General features: G+C 41.1%; 1 protein-coding gene across 4 annotated transcripts in view; it reads left to right on the top strand.

Moving 5' to 3' along the window:
• Positions 1–2791: 2791 nt before the first annotated feature.
• The window catches only part of MAST2 (microtubule associated serine/threonine kinase 2), a 187274-nt gene continuing 170632 nt past the window's right edge, over positions 2792–19433 (top strand). For all 4 annotated transcript variants that reach the window (XM_063407168.1, XM_063407165.1, XM_063407166.1 and 1 more), the window contains exon 1: positions 2792–3104. In XM_063407168.1, coding sequence (XP_063263238.1) covers positions 2937–3104 — 168 coding nt within the window. In that variant the 5' untranslated portion in view covers positions 2792–2936. The remainder of the gene's footprint in view (positions 3105–19433) is intronic.

Here is a 19433-nt window from a genome sequence, read left to right as displayed (position 1 = left end):
ATAAAGAGGTTTTAGCCTCACAGCTTCAGTCTGCATATCTCTCTTCCAGCTCCAGGAATTATTACTGTAGCTGTGTGCTAAGCAGTCATAAAAATGTTGCAGAGGAATTTGTCATTCCAGAAAACATGGAGTGAGTTTGAGTAGACTGTGTTCTGCCATACCAAAGTCCCTTTAAACCAGCTGGAGAAGAATGGAAGGGAACTTTTCCTGACAGTATCATTCCAGCTACCTTCTGAATCAGAAGAGCATGCTGAGACCTTTTTTATATGGAAAAAAACAAGGTGGAATCCAGGAAAAGGAAATATCTGGAACAGCAAAGAGAAACTGCATTAGCTGAATATCAGCACATGAGCTACACAGACTCTGTGGTGCCCTGCTCTGTGTCAGCCAGTGTAGATAACCTAAAAATCATCCCCTTTATAAACCTTTATTAATTACTCTTTTTTTTTTTGATGTGACAGAAGATTTCTGGAGACAAACATCATGAGCATAGATGTGGCACCACACCACACTCTGCCTCATTCATCTGTACCCCTTTTCCCTGCCAAGCCTCTCATGATTCGTTCACTTTTATTTAAAGCTGGAAAAAAAAGTTCAGAAAACTAGCTCCTATGGAAAAGAAAAATCAGGTCACTCAGACTGGTCTGCAGATTCAGGTCATATTCAGTGACATGTTTAAATGGAAAAAAATATGGGAGAATCAGTAAAATGAGGAGTATTTTTCCTATTCTGTTAACATGAAACCTCACTGTTCTTTTGTTTCAAAAATATTGGAAAGACATTTTGAGTCCAAAATACTAAACGGGGATTAAACTGAGAAGGAAATGAGCCAGAAGCAAACTGAACACAATCTCTTCACAAATTAAAATGTGCTATTAACTCCTAAATGGCTTTTTGATTTGAAGAAATGAAAGATATTTATTTTTAATTCAAAATACAGGACCAGAAGGCAATAACTTGCAATTCTGTCTAAAACGAACAACTGAAGATTTGTTTCTAACATGTTTATTTGTTTAATATGTTAGACAGGTAATGTTACATCCTCATTGTGACTTTTCTTCCTGTGTGCATGAATTCCTTTCTGGCACATGAAGTGAACAGGTGTGAGGCAGAGCAAGGTGTCCCACAGGCCATAACCAACAAATAACTAATTGGCATCTATGCTGCAACAGGGCAAAGATCCAGTCAAATTATGATGAGGCACTGTGCCATCCTAATAGACTCACATCAACAAGGATGCCAAGATTCCATAGATTTGCATTATTTACATTTAAAACAGGATTCCCAGCTGGGAAGTTCCACATGGTTGTCCATCCCGATCATATACAATTATGATGGGAAAAGACCTCTGACTAATCCACCATCCTGAAATAGTTTTCAGCAAGCATTTGAACATTAATAATTACTTAAATATGCTCCCACTCTTCTACCTCAATAAATTGTTGGGAAGTGTATTTTTGTTGTCCTTGTACAAAATGAATAAAAAATTTATGCAATTAGATTTCCTGGTTGAAGATATATGAGCCTTTTCAGCTTGGTAAAAAGGAAAAATGAATTATTTTTTCTGCAGCAGCAGCAACATTCCTGACTATGTAATAGCAAAGAAAAAACCCCAAAACTTCAAAGTTGCTTTTGTGAAAAAGGAATGCAGAAACTGGTAATTTAAACCCTGAAGAAATAATTTGCAGAGGCGAAAGTGCCGAGAGGGAGTGAATTATTGACATGAAACACAGGATGATGATATTCTGTTATTACTCCTTTAGGTAATGAATCTCTGAAAGTTTGTATTTTCTACTAAGAAGATGGTTAACTGCATCTTAATCCACACCCTAAGAAGTGGAGAGGCACGGCTGATGAACATTCTCCTGCAGCTCGGAGCTCCTGTGGAAGGATGTGGGATGTCCAGAGGTTCTCCACTCACCGTGCCCTGCTGGAGGAACTCTGTGGCCCTTCTCCAGTGTGACTGTCTACGTGTAAAACCCTGGGAAGGTCCTGCACTCACCCAAGATTTTCAGGGACAATTAAGAATTTATTGACAGGGAAGCTGGATTCTGCTGGACATCTGAGCTGATGCCAGATCACAATGATAGGGCTGGCATGACGCACAGAAAGTTCTACCTTCTACCTGAGTATGAGGAAGAACTTTACTCTGCGGGTGACTTGTACAGATTGCCCAGAGATTGTGGAGTCCCCCTCGCTGGCGCTGTTCCAGAGCCGGCGGTGCCATCCCGTGCCCCGTGCTCTGGGGCGGCCCTGCTGGAGCAGATGAGCCACCGAGGTCCCTCCAGCCTGACTCATTCTGTGATTCACAGAATGGCACAACTGTAGAATCACAGAATCGCAGAGTCACAGCACGGTTCACACTGGACGGTGGCTCATCTGCTCCAGCCTCCCCGCTCCAGCAGGGCCGCCCCACAGCACGAGGTGCAGGATGGCACCGCCGGCTCTGGAGCAGCGCCAGTGAGGGGACTGATTCTGTGGGACACAAACGCTGCCCTCGTGGACGCGCGACACTCCCGCAAAGCGCATCCTGATCTGACCCTTCCCAGCCTCCTGCACTGAGACAGCCCTGGCACCGAGGCAGACGCTGTTCCGCCCGGCAGGGGCACCGCTGGCCGGCACAGCCCTTACCGGGACCGGCCGCGCACTGCCCCGGCCCGCCCTCAGTGCCCGCCGCTCTCGCTCCTCCTCCCGGCCGCGAGCCCGGCGCTCTCGCGATAGCGGGCGGCGCGCGGGGCGGGGGGCGGTGCCGCGGCGGCCGCGCTCGCTGACAGGCGGCGGGAGCGGGAGCGCGCGGCATGTCCGCGCCCGCGCGCCCCGCGCGCAGGTGCCCGCGGCCGCCCCGCCGCCCCGGCGCTCCGTGACCGCCGCCCGCCATGCGGCCCCGGCCGTGCCGCCGCCGCTGAGCAGCAGCAGGAGGAGGACAAGCCGCCGCGATGAGGAAGGGCCGCTCTCGGGGGGACAAAGCGGCGCCGCCGCCGCCGGCGCGGAGGGAGCCCGGGCGGGCGGTGTCCGGCAGCGCGGCGGAGCGCAGAGCCGCCCTGCTGGGGGGCGGCGGCAGGAAGGAGCCGGAGGACGCGCGGGCCGCGGGGGCGGCGGAGCGGGTAAAGCCGGGGCGCGGGGCGGGGGTCGCCGTTGTTATGGAGACGCGCCCCGCGTGGCGGGGCCGGTCCGCGCCCCGGGCCGGGACCGCGGCGCTCCGGCGGGGGAGAGCGGCCGGGGGCGCGGGGCGGGAGAGGCGGCGCCCGGGGCGGCGGCAGCCTGCGAGCATCCTCGCACGCTCCCGGCGCTCCCGCAGGTAGATTCCCCCAGAACGGGGGGAGCCGTGGCGTGTCCGTGTCGGTGCTGACGGCGGGGCGTGAGTGAGTGAGTGAGTGAGTGGTGCGGGAGCCGCGGTGCCGGGAGGCTGCCTGCGTGCCCGGGAGGATGCGGTGGGATCGCTGTGTGCTGTGTGCTGCCTGCTCTTACTGACCACTGAGTACAGCGTTCTGGTAACCCTCTGGAGGTCACTCCTAATCGCGATGCGTTTTCCAGCATTTTTAGGTCTTAATTCCAGAAGTGGTTTATTTAGGAAACATACCGTACCTTTGCAGGGACTCACACATGTGAGAGTGTGTAAGTTTAGTATGTCCACTTTTATGGCTTTCATACCCACAAAAATAGGATCTGCTGATTGTTGCTTAGGATTACAAGGACAAGAGACCAAAGAGATCCTAAACCAAAGTTCAGGCTCATCAACACTTTTGTTTGGTAGTCCTAGTTTTACAGGACATAAAAATGGGAGATGACACTTTGCAGTTGAAAAATATAGGTGACAGCTAATGCTATTTTTTTTTGTTTATTTGAAGATGAGGAGAAAGTATCACAAATATGAAGACTCCTGGGATGCAGTAATTCATTGCTCTGTTTTGCCATTTTTTGGAGCAAAGAGAAAGACTAAGTTTAAAAAGACACCTGTGAAAAAGGTCTTTTAAGTTTACATCATTGTTGTAGCTAAACAGGTTTATGCTATTTTAAAAATTTCTTAGATTTTTTTTTCCTAGAAAAGCTGCGTAACATTGCCTTCAGTTATAGGAGCCTTGGATTTTGGCTTTGGCTGGTGAATATCTCTTGATCGATTTATCAGACTGGGCCCTTGAAGAGGAGACCTCTATTATTTTATTTTCTTGTGCTTTGTTAAGCTAGGTGATTAAGAAGGGCTGCTGCTTTTGATGTTTATTCTTTCCTGAAACAACTAAGGAATGTTACAATCTTTATTCTGGGGACAAAAATCAAGCATCAGAAGAGGTCACCTGGTATCTTCCCAGCTATCTGTGAAATGGACAAATTTGTAGAGCAACCAAATGCAGTAGCCAGGTGTTTTTTGTACTGTTTTGACATATTATTTATGGTATTGACATGGAAATTGAAGGAAATTATTTCCATTCTTGATAGTGTGAATGAAACTTAAAAACCATGCGCACAGAACGTGCTATGCATTGAGTACTGTATTGAACACTTGGGCAGTTCACTGAAACAACCCTAGTGCTGCAAAGCAGGGAAGGCTGCAAATTCAAAAGTGTCAGATTTTGAGATGCCCAAGGCTTTTTAATGGGAAATATTGCCCATCTGTGTTTAACTTGGGTGCTCTAGGACCTGAAGTGACTTGTAAGAACAGATCTTTGTGTCCTGGCAGGTATTCGGTGTGATGGAGGAGGAGTTTTTCAGCTAAAGTTAAGAAAGCTTCTATTCAACCATGTGTGAGGTACTCCCCAGACTTCTAAGGAGAACCTCTCATCCCCTCTCCCCTTTTGTCTTTCATTTAAGGTTTTGTGAGTGGTAAACAACTGCAAATAAATGGGTGTGTTGGACGAATGTGACAAACAGCATTTCTGTCTTTAATACCAATAATTCAGCATTTATTTAAATGTCAGTAGTTGATCATGTAGTGCGTGTGGTAAAAAAGCCCTTCTGAGGTGCAAAACACAGTGACATACTCCATTTTCACTAATCCAGCTTGTAGCTTGACAAGTGTTTCCTTTGGGGCCACTTGTGATTTAAGCAGCCCAGTGCCCTCAGCAGTGCCAGTGCCATAGTGTGCACAGCTGCAGCAAACCATTCTGGATTAAACTCAGATCTCTTTGTTTGCCATACATTTGCACAAGTTTGTGGCTGGGAGAGGCTGAGCTACTCCAGTGATGAAAAAAGTCCTTATCGAGTTGTGACTGGAGCAGTTAATCACTGTACTGACCTTAAGGCCTTTGAAAATCTGGTCTTTTGCTCTGCTTATAGTTCCGACATGCATACGGTTAATGTTTGCACTTTCTTGTGCCTTATGCAAGAATGTAAGAATGACTGTGCTCGGGCACACTAAAGATCCCTCTCGCCCAGTATCCTGCCTCTCCAAGCTGCCAAGAACAGATGCTTGGAGAAGAGTATAGTGTATATTGAGGAAATGCCTCTCCCAGCCTCCAGTAATTTGTGGCTCATAGGTTTCCTGAACCAGAGGTGATATTTGTTTTTAGAGCCCCCAGTGGGTTTTTTCTTCTATGAATTTGTCCAATCAGTGCTTGAAGCCATGTATGCTTGTAGCATCCACAACATCCTGTGGCTGAGTTGTAGGGCTTAAAACACATTTTGTGTGGAAAAAACACTTATTTTTTGTTTGCTTTTAAACTTTCTGCCTGCTTGGTTTCATGCCTAGCTTGTTCCTTCTTGTATTGGAATAAGCAGTGAAAATGAGAACCCACGTTATTCTGTGTGACTTCTGGGCTGATGGCTTTTTCTTTAATTTACCAACCCTTGCTTGTGATTTTTCCAGACCCATTTCAGAAAGAAGTTACTCTACCCCTTTCATTGTCCTTGCTGTCCTCTTTGCACCTTTTGCAGGTGTGTTCCCAATTGGAGACGATGCAGGAATCCAAGGAACAGGGTTGGGTTACAATAACCAGGACCAGCTGCAGTATTTCAGCACATGCCACCCAGTAAAGTGACATATTAGGTTTCATTCTTTAATCTTCTGCATGCTTTTTCTAGGCAATCTTTAAGCACTGAGTTGGCACTTCTGTGGAACTGTGATAACTCCAGTCACTCTTTTAAGTGGTAATAACTAATTCAGAATTTGTCATTGTGTACCCTTTTTTTAATACTATGCATTATTTTGCATTTACATGCTATTTTACAGGCCACTTAAACAGTATCAGTAAAGCCTTCCTCAGGTCTTTGGCCATTGCTTTTGCAATCTTCAATAACTTTAAGCACTGTCAGCAAACTCTGTCATGTAAGTGTCAAGCTTCTTTGCTAGATTTTGCTTTAAAATATGGAAGGTGTTGATCCCAGAAGAGATCCTTGTGAGACTTCTCTGGTGATCCTTCTTTTTTGGGAAAAAGGCCAATTGCTCCAGCTTACTTCCTGTTCATCAGTCATTAATTCATGACTGAACTGTCCTTCTTACTCTGTGACACTTTAGTTTCATTGAGTGAGGGCATCTTTGTCAAACACAGCCCACTTGGATTTCTGTAAAGGATCAGCTTAATCATGGTATGTTTGCTGACTGCATTGAAGGAGAAAAACGGGAAGTTGAGGTGAAAGTGATTGTTACTTATAAATAACAGTCACTCCATCCAGAGGCATATTTCAAGCACTAGGCTGTTTTCATATCATGCTGATATAATTAGTTTTAGTGATATTTATAGTGAAAGATTTCACATGGATCATAGCCAATATTTGCCAGAATTGCTTTTATTAGCATTTTTTCTTCAGGTAGAAGACAGAGTCCTCATAGAAAGGATTCTTCAGTTTCTAGAAGAGGTGACTGTAGAGGGTTGTGATGGAATTATACTAGACCGTGGTTGGTCTGCAGGGGGTGGGTAGCAAACAGCAGCTCACTGTCTCCTCTGGTATCAAGTGATGACTCAGGCTTTACAAGAGGTGGATCTTCATGCTGGAGGTAATATGTGTACTTTTTTATTTTTTTTTCTCCAAGGGATGTAATAGATGCAAAGGAACAGATTAGGAGTGAAGATTGTTTAATCGGTAGACTGGATCCACCTGAGGAAAACACCTAAAATCAGCTAAAATCTAGGAGAACATTGGAATGGGGCAAATGTATGATGCTTGCTTTTACTTGTCTGTATGGAATATCTTTGTTATTTTCTTTCCACGAGGAGTGGGAGCTAATGTGTTCCAAACACATCTAAATGCTGTCTTCCGCTGAAAGCAGAGGGATGATAAACAGATGTGAGGAAAACTGAAGTATTGTGGCAGCTCTAGTGGGATGGAGGTTGAGAGTCAGAGAGTAAAAATAGAGAATACTGAGCACTGAGCATCACTGAATGACATTTTCTGCTCTAAAGGCATGCAGGGAGCTAGGGAGTGCTACCCAGGGGTGCTTGCTTGGAGATGTGACAAGGTGATGGAACAGGAACAGACCCCATCACTTGTGACAAGCTTCTCCCTCTTGCTGTGGCAAGCAAGTGGGAATCTGCCACAGGGAAGGATTTATGAGTAGATTCCATGACTTTGTGGCTTTGTTAATTAATAGGAGATGAAGGGGAAAACAGTAGCAGAATCTCAACAAGCAGTTTAAGGCTCTGGTGAGTAACTGCCAGTTGTAGAGGCAGGATTTTGGGGTAGATGGACCATTTGTTGTGTATAAAGTTCAACTCAGCTGCTCTCATGAAGACCTGGACTGAAATGTTGCTAAACCTGAAGGCTTCCCTGCTGTGTCTGTTGTATAGCAAATGTTCAGATGGTGCCAGCAGGAAAACCACAAACATAGCACAGAGAAAGGCCAAACACCTCCTTAGTCCAGCTTAGTTTTGTGTTAGAGAGCCCTTTCTCCAGGGCAGTCAGTGCAGTGCCCCCTCCAGCTGTAAGTTTTGACCTAGCTGGAGAAGAGAGATCAGACAGTTCCTCAGACAGTACATTTAGTAATTTCTGCTTGGATAGAAAGTATTTCTTGAGCTTTGAACAAACTGACTTACAATCAATCCATTTACCAGTGACTGTCTCTTGGAACTGTAGTGCTACAAGCTTTCTGAGAGTAACAAAAGTATTCCTTTTTCTCCACCTGTCTTTGTAACTTTGTAGATCTTTATGTCCCAGAGCCAAAATGGAATACTGAGGTTATCCAGTGTGATTTCCCCACATGTGCAGTCTGTGGAGCTTTCCTGAAAGATAAATTAAAACATCTCTCTTAGAAAGTGATCTTATCTTAGCATTAGATCATGGTGTGTTTGTCACCTCTTCTGAAAGCTCTGCCAATGTTTAATTATTCCTGCTGTTAAAAAACTAAATGACATCTTGTTTCAACGCTTGTTTTGTCTAATGGCCAACTTTCAGCTGTGGAATATGCCTGTGCTAGCACAGGCAGTAAAAATGCTCTACTATCTAATCTCTTTTCCATGTAGAAGTATTTGAAATGTAAAATTGAGCTTTGGTTGGAACAGAAGATACTGAGTTCTCTTGCTTCTAGAACTCTGTGCTTTTCCCTCTTGATTGTTCCTGGACTGTTTGCCAAACCCAGGTAATGTTCTGGCAGGAGCCTGGAATATCGTGGTCGCAGACAAGCTTCCTCCTTCACTGCTGTTTGATACTTGTCTTTTTACGATTTTGGGGATTGCATTACCACAGTTGGGTGTGTCATATCAGAGAAGGTTTTGTAACATTATGCATATGTGGATATTTCTCCTCCGTCTAAGAGTAAAATCATGCAAATTGGTCCAAGACTACTTATAAACTATAGGTTAGAAAGCTCATTATTCCTTTCATGTTGTCATTATATTTTGATTCTTTTTTTTTCTTGGAAGGAATAGCAAAGGATCTTTTCCACTGACTTCTCACCCTGTTCTTTTTTGGAAAGCAGTCAGTGACCAGCAGGGAGAAACTGGCCAAACCCCAGAGTGCTACTCAGATTTATTTTGTCTCCACAGCTGCAGAGAAGCTGTTACCATGCTTTCCTTGCTGCGTGGCAAGCCTGGAAACTGGAGAATTCTTTCTTTTTTCCTAATCAGAACTTTTGTACTTCAAATATAATAAGTGTTTTCTTTTCTTTCCCCTCTAGGTGACATCAGTGCTAGTAAAGGCAGTACCCCTGTTGTGATGAGCCCTGTACGTAGACTGCAGAACAGTTTGGTGTTCTTTGGTTATTTCTACCATGAGTCTTCCCTTTTGATTGACAAGTGAAGAATAAAGTTTTTGGAGTTGAGTTGGCACTTTGCTTCTCGGTTTTCTCTACAGCTCTGGCTCTCAGATCACAGCTCAGTTGCAGCTCCCCCAGCCTTGGACCCTGTGAGTAACAGCTCACAACACTCAAAGCTGTTCTTTATAACTTCATGTCAAAACCTACAAGCTGGGATGCAACTTAATCTGAAGAAGATAGAGGTTTATTTGCAAAATTCAAGCACATAAACCATGTCAAATGGACTTACTGCTAGCAATGCAGATTGCATTTACAACCAAATGTAGTTTTTTCTGTTCACATTACATATTCTATAAAAGCAAGTGTAGCTTAATCTTAGCCAAATATATTCTGTAAACATCATTCCCCCTTCTTATTAAAGTAGGGTTGGAGTGCTGCTAACTTCTAGAAGATCAGGAACCATCTGTTTCCATAAATGCTTATTGCCACCTGTTCTGTGATATTGTTGTTCAGGGTTGATTTTAGGGTAGTTCTGACCTTTGCCTCTTTTGTCAAGGGAGCTGAAGAAAGTTCCTGAGGAGGACATTGGTAAAGACTCCTAAATTACAAGTTGTGATTGTAATTTGCCATTAAAAACTCGGTTACTGTTTGCAGACCTCAGACTTCCTTTTCTTATCTTCCTTTGTTGCTAGCTCTTTTTCTTATGGCAGGAGGAAAGAAGAAAAAAGGTCCTGTTTTGTAATAAAAAGATGCACAGTTCTAGCCTGTAGAGCTTCTGATATGGTTAACCAGAGTCCAGAGTGCATGGTTGGCTGGCAGACATTCTTACTTATCCTCAGACTTTATTTTCTGAAGTTTCTTCCCTTTTCTATGGAGAAATCAAGGTAATGAAGAAGCCAGGGTGTAGCTGTGGAGGAATCAGATGTTCTCTTATGACATGCGTAGTTCTGTCTTGGTTTTCTTCTCGGTCCTTTTTCTGAGGAGGCAGGAAAAGAAACCAGAAAGAACAAATCTGTCCATGTCCCACAGGTGTGTCTCACTGCCTGCCATAAGCTGATTCTTGTTGATGCCAGAGCTGCTTCTACTTGACTTTTTCATTAGCCATAGTTTTGCCTTTCTGTGTCCTCATCAAACAGAGGTGGCAGCTCCTGGTGGCCTGTTCCTCTAAGTTCACTCGTGTCTTCATATTAATGTTTAAAAATATGGGGTGCTGAAAAAGTGCTGAGGGAAAGAGTCATCTAAAAGCAGGCAATGGGGAATTGAATCAAGGGATCAATTCTGTAATGTGCTTATTAGATAATAATAGAATTGAGCCAAAAGAGAAATCCAGACGCAGACAAAAGGGATGTGGAGTCAAGTGACCGATTCTGCAATGGGCTTGTTGGGTAAGCAGAGTGGCACCAGAGGGCTGATGGCACTTCTCTGGCCTGAGAAAATGGAATCATCACTTCTCTCAAAGTTGGGCATTGAGGGACAAACATCTTTTGTGTAAATCAATAACTAGGTAGGCATTGCATCAGCAGCTTAGATGATTCAGCCCGCTCATGTGAGATTTCGATTTCCTGTCACAAGTGAAGAGTAAGAGCAAATATTGTATTAGCCACATTAATTTCATATCTTGCATATTAGAAAAGCTAAGCAGGCGGTGGAAAGATACAGTACACTGCATTTCTTGTCCAAAAGTGGAATAGAAGTGAAGGAGCCAAGAGAATTCTTCTATCAGAAGTGCTTGGGTTTGGTGTGGCACTGCTTTTCTTTAGAATAATTATTAGCCTTAAGGGGAAAGCTGCTGCTCCTTACTGTTTGTTACAAAGCACTTGAAGAGAACAGTGAGGTGCTGTCCAAGGCTAGGATTAGGCAGCTGCAAAACACTCAAAGGTTTTGGATATATTCCTGACTGGATGCTTTGGGAAACCAAGTAGTGTATCCAAGTGTTATTGTGTTGGAGGAATGGATATGTGTTACTGACTTCACACCTAGCAGCTGACTTCTTGAGCAAGCTCATCTGCCTTCTTGCAGCACAGAGTTTAAATGTAGTCCTGCCTGTCAAGGTAGTTCTTAAGAGTCTTTAGAAGGGGCAGTTCTTTATTTTTCTCTGGTAGATATTTTTTATTGCCCATGCTGCCCGCCATAAGCCAACATAGCTTTTGTGCTATAAGAAAGGCAGTGGATTATTGTAGATATGATTATAGGGACTTACTTAAAAGTTTTTTTTAAAGTCTTTTTTAATTCCTATTCATGGAAGCTGAGTAGCTGAAGCTAACGAAGCAGTGAAGACCACCAGGCTGGTGAATGATTTGAGACTAAACCAAAATGCTTTATTCCCCAGCAAGACTTTGTTCCTCAAGAACAACAATAGATAAATGGACAGGTCATACATAGTCTCAGTGATTTCATTTCCACATCAAATAATGATGTGCTGTGGTTTGTGTATTTTTGTAGTGATGTAGCACTGTTTGAAGCCTGGTGAAAATGCTGCTCTTTGAAGGAAGAAACATGGACACTCAAAAAACTACCTTTGAAACTAGATTTAGAACTTTTTAATTTGCTATTCCTCTAAGCTGTGTCTTTTGTGAGCTTTTTATTTACCTTAAAGTTAGGTTTCCTGAATCCTAGATCTAGCAATCTGTCAGAAGTTATTTTCAAATGTTCTGTTATAAATATACGTTACCGTTCAGTGAAGGAAGAGGGTTCAAGACTGACAGCCTAGTCTTTTAATAATTTGGAAGTCTAGCTTATAATTTTTTTGCTATTTGAAATTACTGTAGTGTTAATGGAGTCCATTATGTACATGGAAAATAGGATGATGCTCTGTTTCTTTCCAGGGAAAAGTACCGTCTTTGCTAATAGAGTTGTATCATAAATATTTTCAATTTTTATTATACATATAGTAAACATTTCTACCAATAAAACATGTTTTAAAACCTTTTAGTTGGTCTGGATTTTCATGAATGTAAAAGCAAGACAGCAATTCAAAACATTCCATGTATGTGTTTAAATTTCCAGAAGCAGATGGCACTGTTGAGGGTGGACTTTTGGGAGTGTAAGGATTTTTGAAATGTAATTTCTGATTCAGTTTCAGTCTACACACATCTTCATGAATTGTCTATATAGGAAGATATTCTCTAATGATTTTTGTTACATTTTGTATGGTGAGAAGCAATCCACCATAAACATTCTCAGCAGTTTGTAGCCAAAATAAGTTGATTAGCAAATTGATTGATACTTGGCTAATTTTTGTCTTGACATTTACTGAGTCATGCTGTGTTCTGAAACTCTTGTAGGTGTTTGGCATATCAGCTAATTCAACTAATGCTCAAAATACTTAACAAGAGATATAATAAGAAGCTGATTTTCAGTGTTCTTCTGGAATACACACTGGAATACATCTTCCAGTATGTGCTCATTGACCAAACACCATTCAAGACAGATTTCCAGTGAAGGTTTTGCCTCTCAGGGCCTCATTCAGCTGGCCCTAACTTCTTGCAGTGACTGTGAGCTGTCTTGTGGAAATTGGCTCAATGCACACTCTGGGTGTTCATCACTTGGATACGTTAGCTGCTGGCACAACAGGATTAAAAAGCAGTAATAGATTGTGTAGGTCCTGCCATCCCTGTTGAATTTCCCCTCTGGGATTTGATGGAAGAGTTCACAGAGCAGATTGTCTTTCAGGATGGAGGAGACAGCACAGAAAGCTTACAATAGTAAACAAATGCTGGCCTGCAGCATGCAGAAGGCAGTTTTGCTAAAGACTAAATTATGTGTGCAGTTAGACCCAAACTTGAGACACTTTGTTGTACTTTGTTAATCCAAACAAAGAAAAATGAAGTGGAAAAGGTACATCCACCAAGGAGTGAGGGGAATTCAGTCTGTGGGATGAAAACCTGAGAAAACATTTCAGCTGCATTTCAGGAAGCTTGAAGACATCTATGAAATGCAGTACTTGTCAGGTTGATTAATTGATGTTCAAGCCTGTTTTCCTTTTATCCTTTGAAAATACAGCTGTCACGCATTGAGCTCAATAATAACAATTTAAAAACTCTAGTTTTCTAATATATTAGTTTTCTAATGTGCTTTTCTGGTGCTATCTATGATGGGAACTTGGTGCTGCTGCCTCTGCAGGTTGTTTTCATCCCAGTCAGGGTCATACAGGTGCAGAAGGACTGCACCAGCACCTGAGTTGGACTCTGGAAATGGTTTAAGGGTAGTTCCATGTTTTCAGGAAGGCTCTCTCCCTGTGCACATGGAGTTCTTTTGGTGGGGCCTCGGGATAGGGCAAGGGGTAATGGTTTTAAACTGAAGAAGGGTTAATTTAGATGAGATACAAGAAGACTTTTACAAAGAGTGTGGTGATACATTGCAGGGGTTCAAGGTCAGGTTGGAGGGGACTTTAAACAACCTGGTACAGAAAGGTGTCCTTGCCCATGGCAGTGGGGTTGGAACAAGATGATCTTTAAAGATCTCTTCTAACCAAAACTAATATATGATTCTACAATTTCCAGAAATCCCAGGTGCTAAACTAGAGATTTGCTTCTCTTTCCATTGAAGGGCATACAGCTCAGAATCATCAAATTGTGTTTCTCTCCACTCTTAAAATATCATTTGTCATTATGAAACGAGTACACAAATGACAAAACTACCTTTGTCTTCTATGCAGCTTTCAGAGAATACAACTTCACTAATGCAAGCAGAGTGTTACGCTCCAGGAGAAACTCGACAAGAGTGTGTAATGTCAGCGTGGGGTGCTGCTTGGAAAAAATGCAGATAGTGAAATGATTTCATGTCTAGCAATGTTTCTTTGATGTTTGTTCAGTTAATCTGGTGGTTGCATGTGCTCTGTTCACTGAGGACTAGCAGCAGCTCTTATGACTGTATCTTATTCCAGTTCTGTTGTAAAGGAGCTTTTATAATGCCCCAGAGCAAGGAAATGTCATCTCAAAAATGGAATGCCTAGTAATTGAAACAGGTTTATTAGTTGCTAAAATCACACCATTCAATATTTAGTGTATTTACAAGCATTTTATTATCATAAAATAGCATTTTAATATGGAGCCTTAATAAAGACCTTTAGAAGGAAATGAGGGAATCAAGTCAGAACTGATGTCAAGTGTTCTGGACAGCACCAGAAGATCAGAGAACAAATGAATAAATTATAGTCACTGTTTTAGAGAAAAGCCTTTAAATGAGTTGTATGGTTACTGCAGTGACTGAAGGCATTTAGATACTTAAATATCGAAGCATAGATGGATACAATGACATATTAGTAGCAACTATGTCTTTATTAATTGACTTAATTGCTCCGCTGCAGTATGAAGGTGGCAAAAATATGACCCTGAAAGTTAAATTATTAATTATTTTAGTTAATTGTTTATTCTTTGACATTGACATTAATCCCTTTTTTAGGACAGAGGAGAATCTGTTTCCAGGATTGTTTTGCCAGTTTAGCAGACACTTTAGCAGAAGTGTCTGCTGACTCCAGTCTTTCTTTGAGCTCAAGGCACGGTGGTGTTCATAAACTTCACACTTGGGCTTTGTTTCTGTTCTCAGGCAGAAGGGAAGAAATACGTCTTGTCCTTGAAAAAAAATTTGGCTTTTGTTCCTTTGTGGTGGAACTGTATTACCCTGCTTGGTGAGGAGAAGCTTTTGTGCAGATTATAGAGTCTCCATGTCTTTGTGCAGATGTTGATAAGAATTGTGAGTTAGTTTATCTTTGACTGCTATTTAATGGGACTTCTGTTAAGCTAAGGACTAAGCACTTATTGTGTGTCTAAAGGTTTATTTAATTTTGTTTAGGTCTAAAGCCACTGGTAATTTTATTTACAGTTTTATAATAAATTGATGGTGTTTTTTTCCCATCCTATACATGCAGATCTGCTGTTGAATCTCAGGGAAAATTTGTTCTCGGGAAAAACTTTACACGAGTGCTTCTTATTTTTGGCTCTGAATCGATCTGCTTATCTCATTTGTGGTAGGAAGTGGGAAGGTTGCAGATGTTTAATGGAAACAAAAATATTGATGCCAAAGGATTGGAACTTCCAAAAAAAATTTCTTTTTCATTCTGCAAATAGAGATCCTCCTCAGTGACAACACCAGATTAAATTGTGTCTTGGTCTCTCTTTGTCATGTATATGAACAAAGAGTGTTTTAGCTCTTAGCAGTCCACTGGTTTTTGTTATATTTTATTTTGCCAGTAATCTCTGTCTAATTACAGTTGGTTTCACCACTGCTGCTATTCAGGTTGTATCTGTGATCTATAAAAGTATCCTGGGCAAAAAAAATAGTATTGCTAAAGTGGATTCCTGTTGTGTTTTCTGGTTTCGTACTTTTTCTGTGCAATATTTGTTATTCAAGTGAGCTTTAATACTTATGATCAAGTCTTAAAATTGTATTACCTGTCTGTAAGCAGCCATTCAGTGTCTGATTACAAAATTCCCTTGAGCTCACCTGAGTGATTCTCCACCAAAGTTCAGTTTATGAGTTACTCTTTAATTTTCTTTGTAAGCAGCTGCATTTGAAATAAGCCTTGGAATAGCTCTTGGACGTGGATTTCTTTCCTCTGGCCTCCTTTGTCTTGGGACAGGTTTTTAAGGGCAATATCTCATAGTGGACCAATAGATACTTTTATTTGAGATTGTCCTTCAACCTTAACAAACCTTAAACATTTTTCTTTGGGAATTGCTTTTGCAAAACAAGATTAGTACTCTGCATTATTAGTAAATAAGTAATTTTTCTACAGCATACACATTTTAATACACTGTTATTGTTCACTTGTGAAACTCTGTATTTTCAGCTAGTATTTTAATTTAAAATATATTTTATTTGTGCCTTAGACATACAAAAGCCTATATTGTTTGGGTCAAGAATCAAATATTAATACAGATTACATCTCTTAGGTTTTCCAACTCAGCTGGGGGTTCCTGTCGGAAATAAAATCAGATGGAACTTTTTTCCTGGTTCTATTGCTATGAAGCAATTGTTTGGTTGTGTAAATAGAATGAACTTAAAACTTACCGCTAGGTTTTGTTAATCTCTGTCCCTAAAAAACTAGGGAGTTTACATTCCAAATAAAAATTAATTAGATTGTAACATTTTAATAGGCATTAAACAGAGTTTACACAGGTATAGGTAGGTATTTTATGTCTGTTTGTTCTTTCCCTGTGGATGAGACAGTGAGACAATGTCATGTGCACAAAAATCAATATAGCTGGAGATCTGAAAGCTCCAAAGTGAGCATCAGTGTTGCAGGGAAGGAAGGTGCCCTGCAGAACCCTCTGCTAAGTCTCCTTTTTATAGCCAATATGAAATCCTAGGTTTCTTTGCCTGCACAGACTAAAATGCAGTTTCTGCTGCTTGCCTGGTTCCATGAGCAGTTCCAGTCTAGTCTGTCTCACAGTGCAGTTGTGCTAAGAGGCCTTAATCCAGTGTTTTCTGTGTAATAAATACCTGAATAAATCTGTGAGGAACTGACAAGAAAAGTTTGGTTTGCTGATGCTGTGGATTAGGACCTTTAGCAAGTCCAAACGGGAACCTCTATTGAACCATGCAAAACCTAATAGACAAGAATAGAGAAGATAAATGAATATTTGATAACACACAGGATGCTCAAGAGAATTTGCAGTAATCCTAGTCTGTGATGTTGGGACACATCACATGCTTGCCACATCTTTTGAGTCTATTGAAAGAAAATCTTCAGAGAGAAGGTGTTTTGATGTCTTATAAAATCAAATTTTATTACAAATCCCTTTTTTGGGGGGGGCGTATTTCTTTTAATCCTTACAGCATATGAATAAGGATGATGAATTACAGAGTTGCTTTGTTTTATCTGGCCAGGAGTTAATTTCTCTGCTCAATACAACCTTTTAATTTTTGCAATACTCATGCTAGAAGAGCAAAGATAAAGGAATGATGTGGCCTTTAATGCTCAGTGTCTTTGTTCAGACTGGTTTTGTTGTCAGTGCAGCTACTGAGCGTGGTGTGGGGTTTGGAGTCTTGATAGATTGATAGTGGTTTCTTTGAGCCACTTGAAGTCTGACACAGACTTTAGAGGCTCTGTTTCTTTTTCTTCCCGTGATGAAATTAATTTGGTTTTAGGCATTTACAAGCTGAATTCCAGAATTACTCTTCCCTGTTGACTATTGGGGAGATCTTGAAGTAGGGTTGAATACTTTGTTTAAACCATTTGTGTTTTTATGTAAGCAGCAAACATGCAAGCTGATATAATTTAATCACCAGTTACCTTGTCTTCTAGGCTGTGCTTCCATTAGGAATAAAACAATTCTGCATCTCAATGGGCCTCAGAAAGGGGCTAATAATGTACACAGTCATAAATATTTACCTTTTCTTTTTAACAAGCTTTTTCATGTGATCTTGCAGCTGGGACACTTCACAACAAAGTTAACAGCACTAACTTCCCTGATGGAACATTAAATCTTCTAATTCATTTGTTCAAACCAAACATGCCTTGTAGTTGTTTCCTGAAGAGTTAACAAGAAAAGAAATCTCATTGAAGAACAAGATAAGGGGTGTGTATCTGATAGTATAGGCTTCTGATACTGGGTCTTTTAGGGAACATTGCTTTTTATTACTTGTTTGTTTGGTTTTAACTGTGGGATTTTTTTTTTTAACACGGAAAGTTTTAAGTTAGTAACTTTTCTGTCATCTGTGTTATAACTGCAGATAAGTGCACAGAGGAAGCTGTAGGTATTCAGAATGGTGAATTTGTGCATGATGTGTTGAAAACATCACTGTGGGAAATAACATTTGTCTTTGCAGTGATTTTGAAAACTTAATATTGACACTAAATTCTGTTTATATATTTATTGTTGTAGGAATGTTGGGATTTATTGCAAAGTTCTTCAAATAAATCTACTACAGAGAAAAATAGTGTAGAACTCTCTTCTGTCTTTAAAATACTGCCACTTTTATATAATGCAATACATTCTGAAAAGCTTTTCTCTGTTGTTGATGTTGTAAACCAATATATTATAGCCCCTAAGAGGCTATGTTGATTTACTGTAATTTTTCTTGATTCTGCTGTCTCTGACATTTTTCAGGGTGCTGCTGACAAGTACATGAGTTAAGCAGATACAGTTAAAAAGAGACTTAGTTGCAAATTCTTATTTAGCCTACCATTTTGGTCACATGTGGGCTCACCCCAGCTTCCTGATAAACTGCTGGCCTTCTCCTCTCAATGCACAATGTCCAGCCTGGAAAGTTAAGGCAAATTTCAGTGCTAAATACTAAAGCATATGATTCCATTGCTAATTGCTACTTATATAGATAGATATTTGGTCTGTGATCTGTTCTCTAGGCCTTTAATTTTCAGTGTATTTTAGAGTATATTAGAGCACGCCTAATGACAGGATCAGATTTATCTTTCATTAAGGGTATGCACACAGATTATATGAAGTGATGAGGAGAGGCTGAGAAGAAAAAGAATGCTGCTCAGAAATGCACACAGCCCTGACACAACAGGCTTTTATCTTTTAAAGGACAAACAGTTTTGTGTTAAAAAATAGAAAATGCAGCTTTCAATGTTGACTATTTTTGGTGCTTTCAAAAAATTCAGAAAGTATCAACTTACCCTCAAGTTGCATTGCTCATTGGTTATCTTCCTTACAAGATGGGCTAATAACAGTGAATTCTTGGCCAGTTTCTTGTAGTTGAATTTTCATTCTTCCTTCCAACAGTTTGCTGGGATTCAATTCCAGATGACCTAAGGTTATACTCATTAGGCTTCATAAAAAAGGTTTCTCATTTTTCTTATTAATGGATTTCCTGTTCATAGAAAACTTTTGTGTCGATTCCCCACCCCCTGGCTAACAGTTTAACACGTTTTGACCTGCAGACTTGAATATTTGTTAGTCACGATTGAGTGCTTTTGCTTATTGTAGAGATTGTGAGGCAGTTTGTGTTTGATTTAATTATAACCCAGTTATATGCAAGGAATTGTCCTTTGCATGATCTGTTACCTCTTAAGTAGAGGCCATAAAAACAGGGTTTGAAAAGTTTTATCCCAGCACTGGTTTGACTCTGATGTGTCAGTCTTGCTGACTGGGTGATGCTTTGAAGCAAAACACAAATCCACACTTGCAGTGTTCATCTGCCTTTTGTAGATTAAAGACCTGTGCTGCTCTCTTGCAGCACCATTAAATGAACAAAGGGGAAACAAAAGAGCTTCTAAAAATCCTTGCAGTGGTTTATGTGCTTGTTCTATTATTTCCTGCTTTAATTGCTTGGGACTTTTCCAGTGCAATGAGGACTGAGAAGGATCCTTGTAACTGTATTCTGAAATTACCAGATCAGGATTTTA

The sequence above is a fragment of the Prinia subflava genome, chromosome 10 (genome assembly GCF_021018805.1).
Source record: "Prinia subflava isolate CZ2003 ecotype Zambia chromosome 10, Cam_Psub_1.2, whole genome shotgun sequence".
Lineage (NCBI taxonomy): Eukaryota > Metazoa > Chordata > Aves > Passeriformes > Cisticolidae > Prinia > Prinia subflava.
Note: the sequence above shows the minus strand (reverse complement) of the source record. Positions and strands in the feature narration are given on the sequence as shown.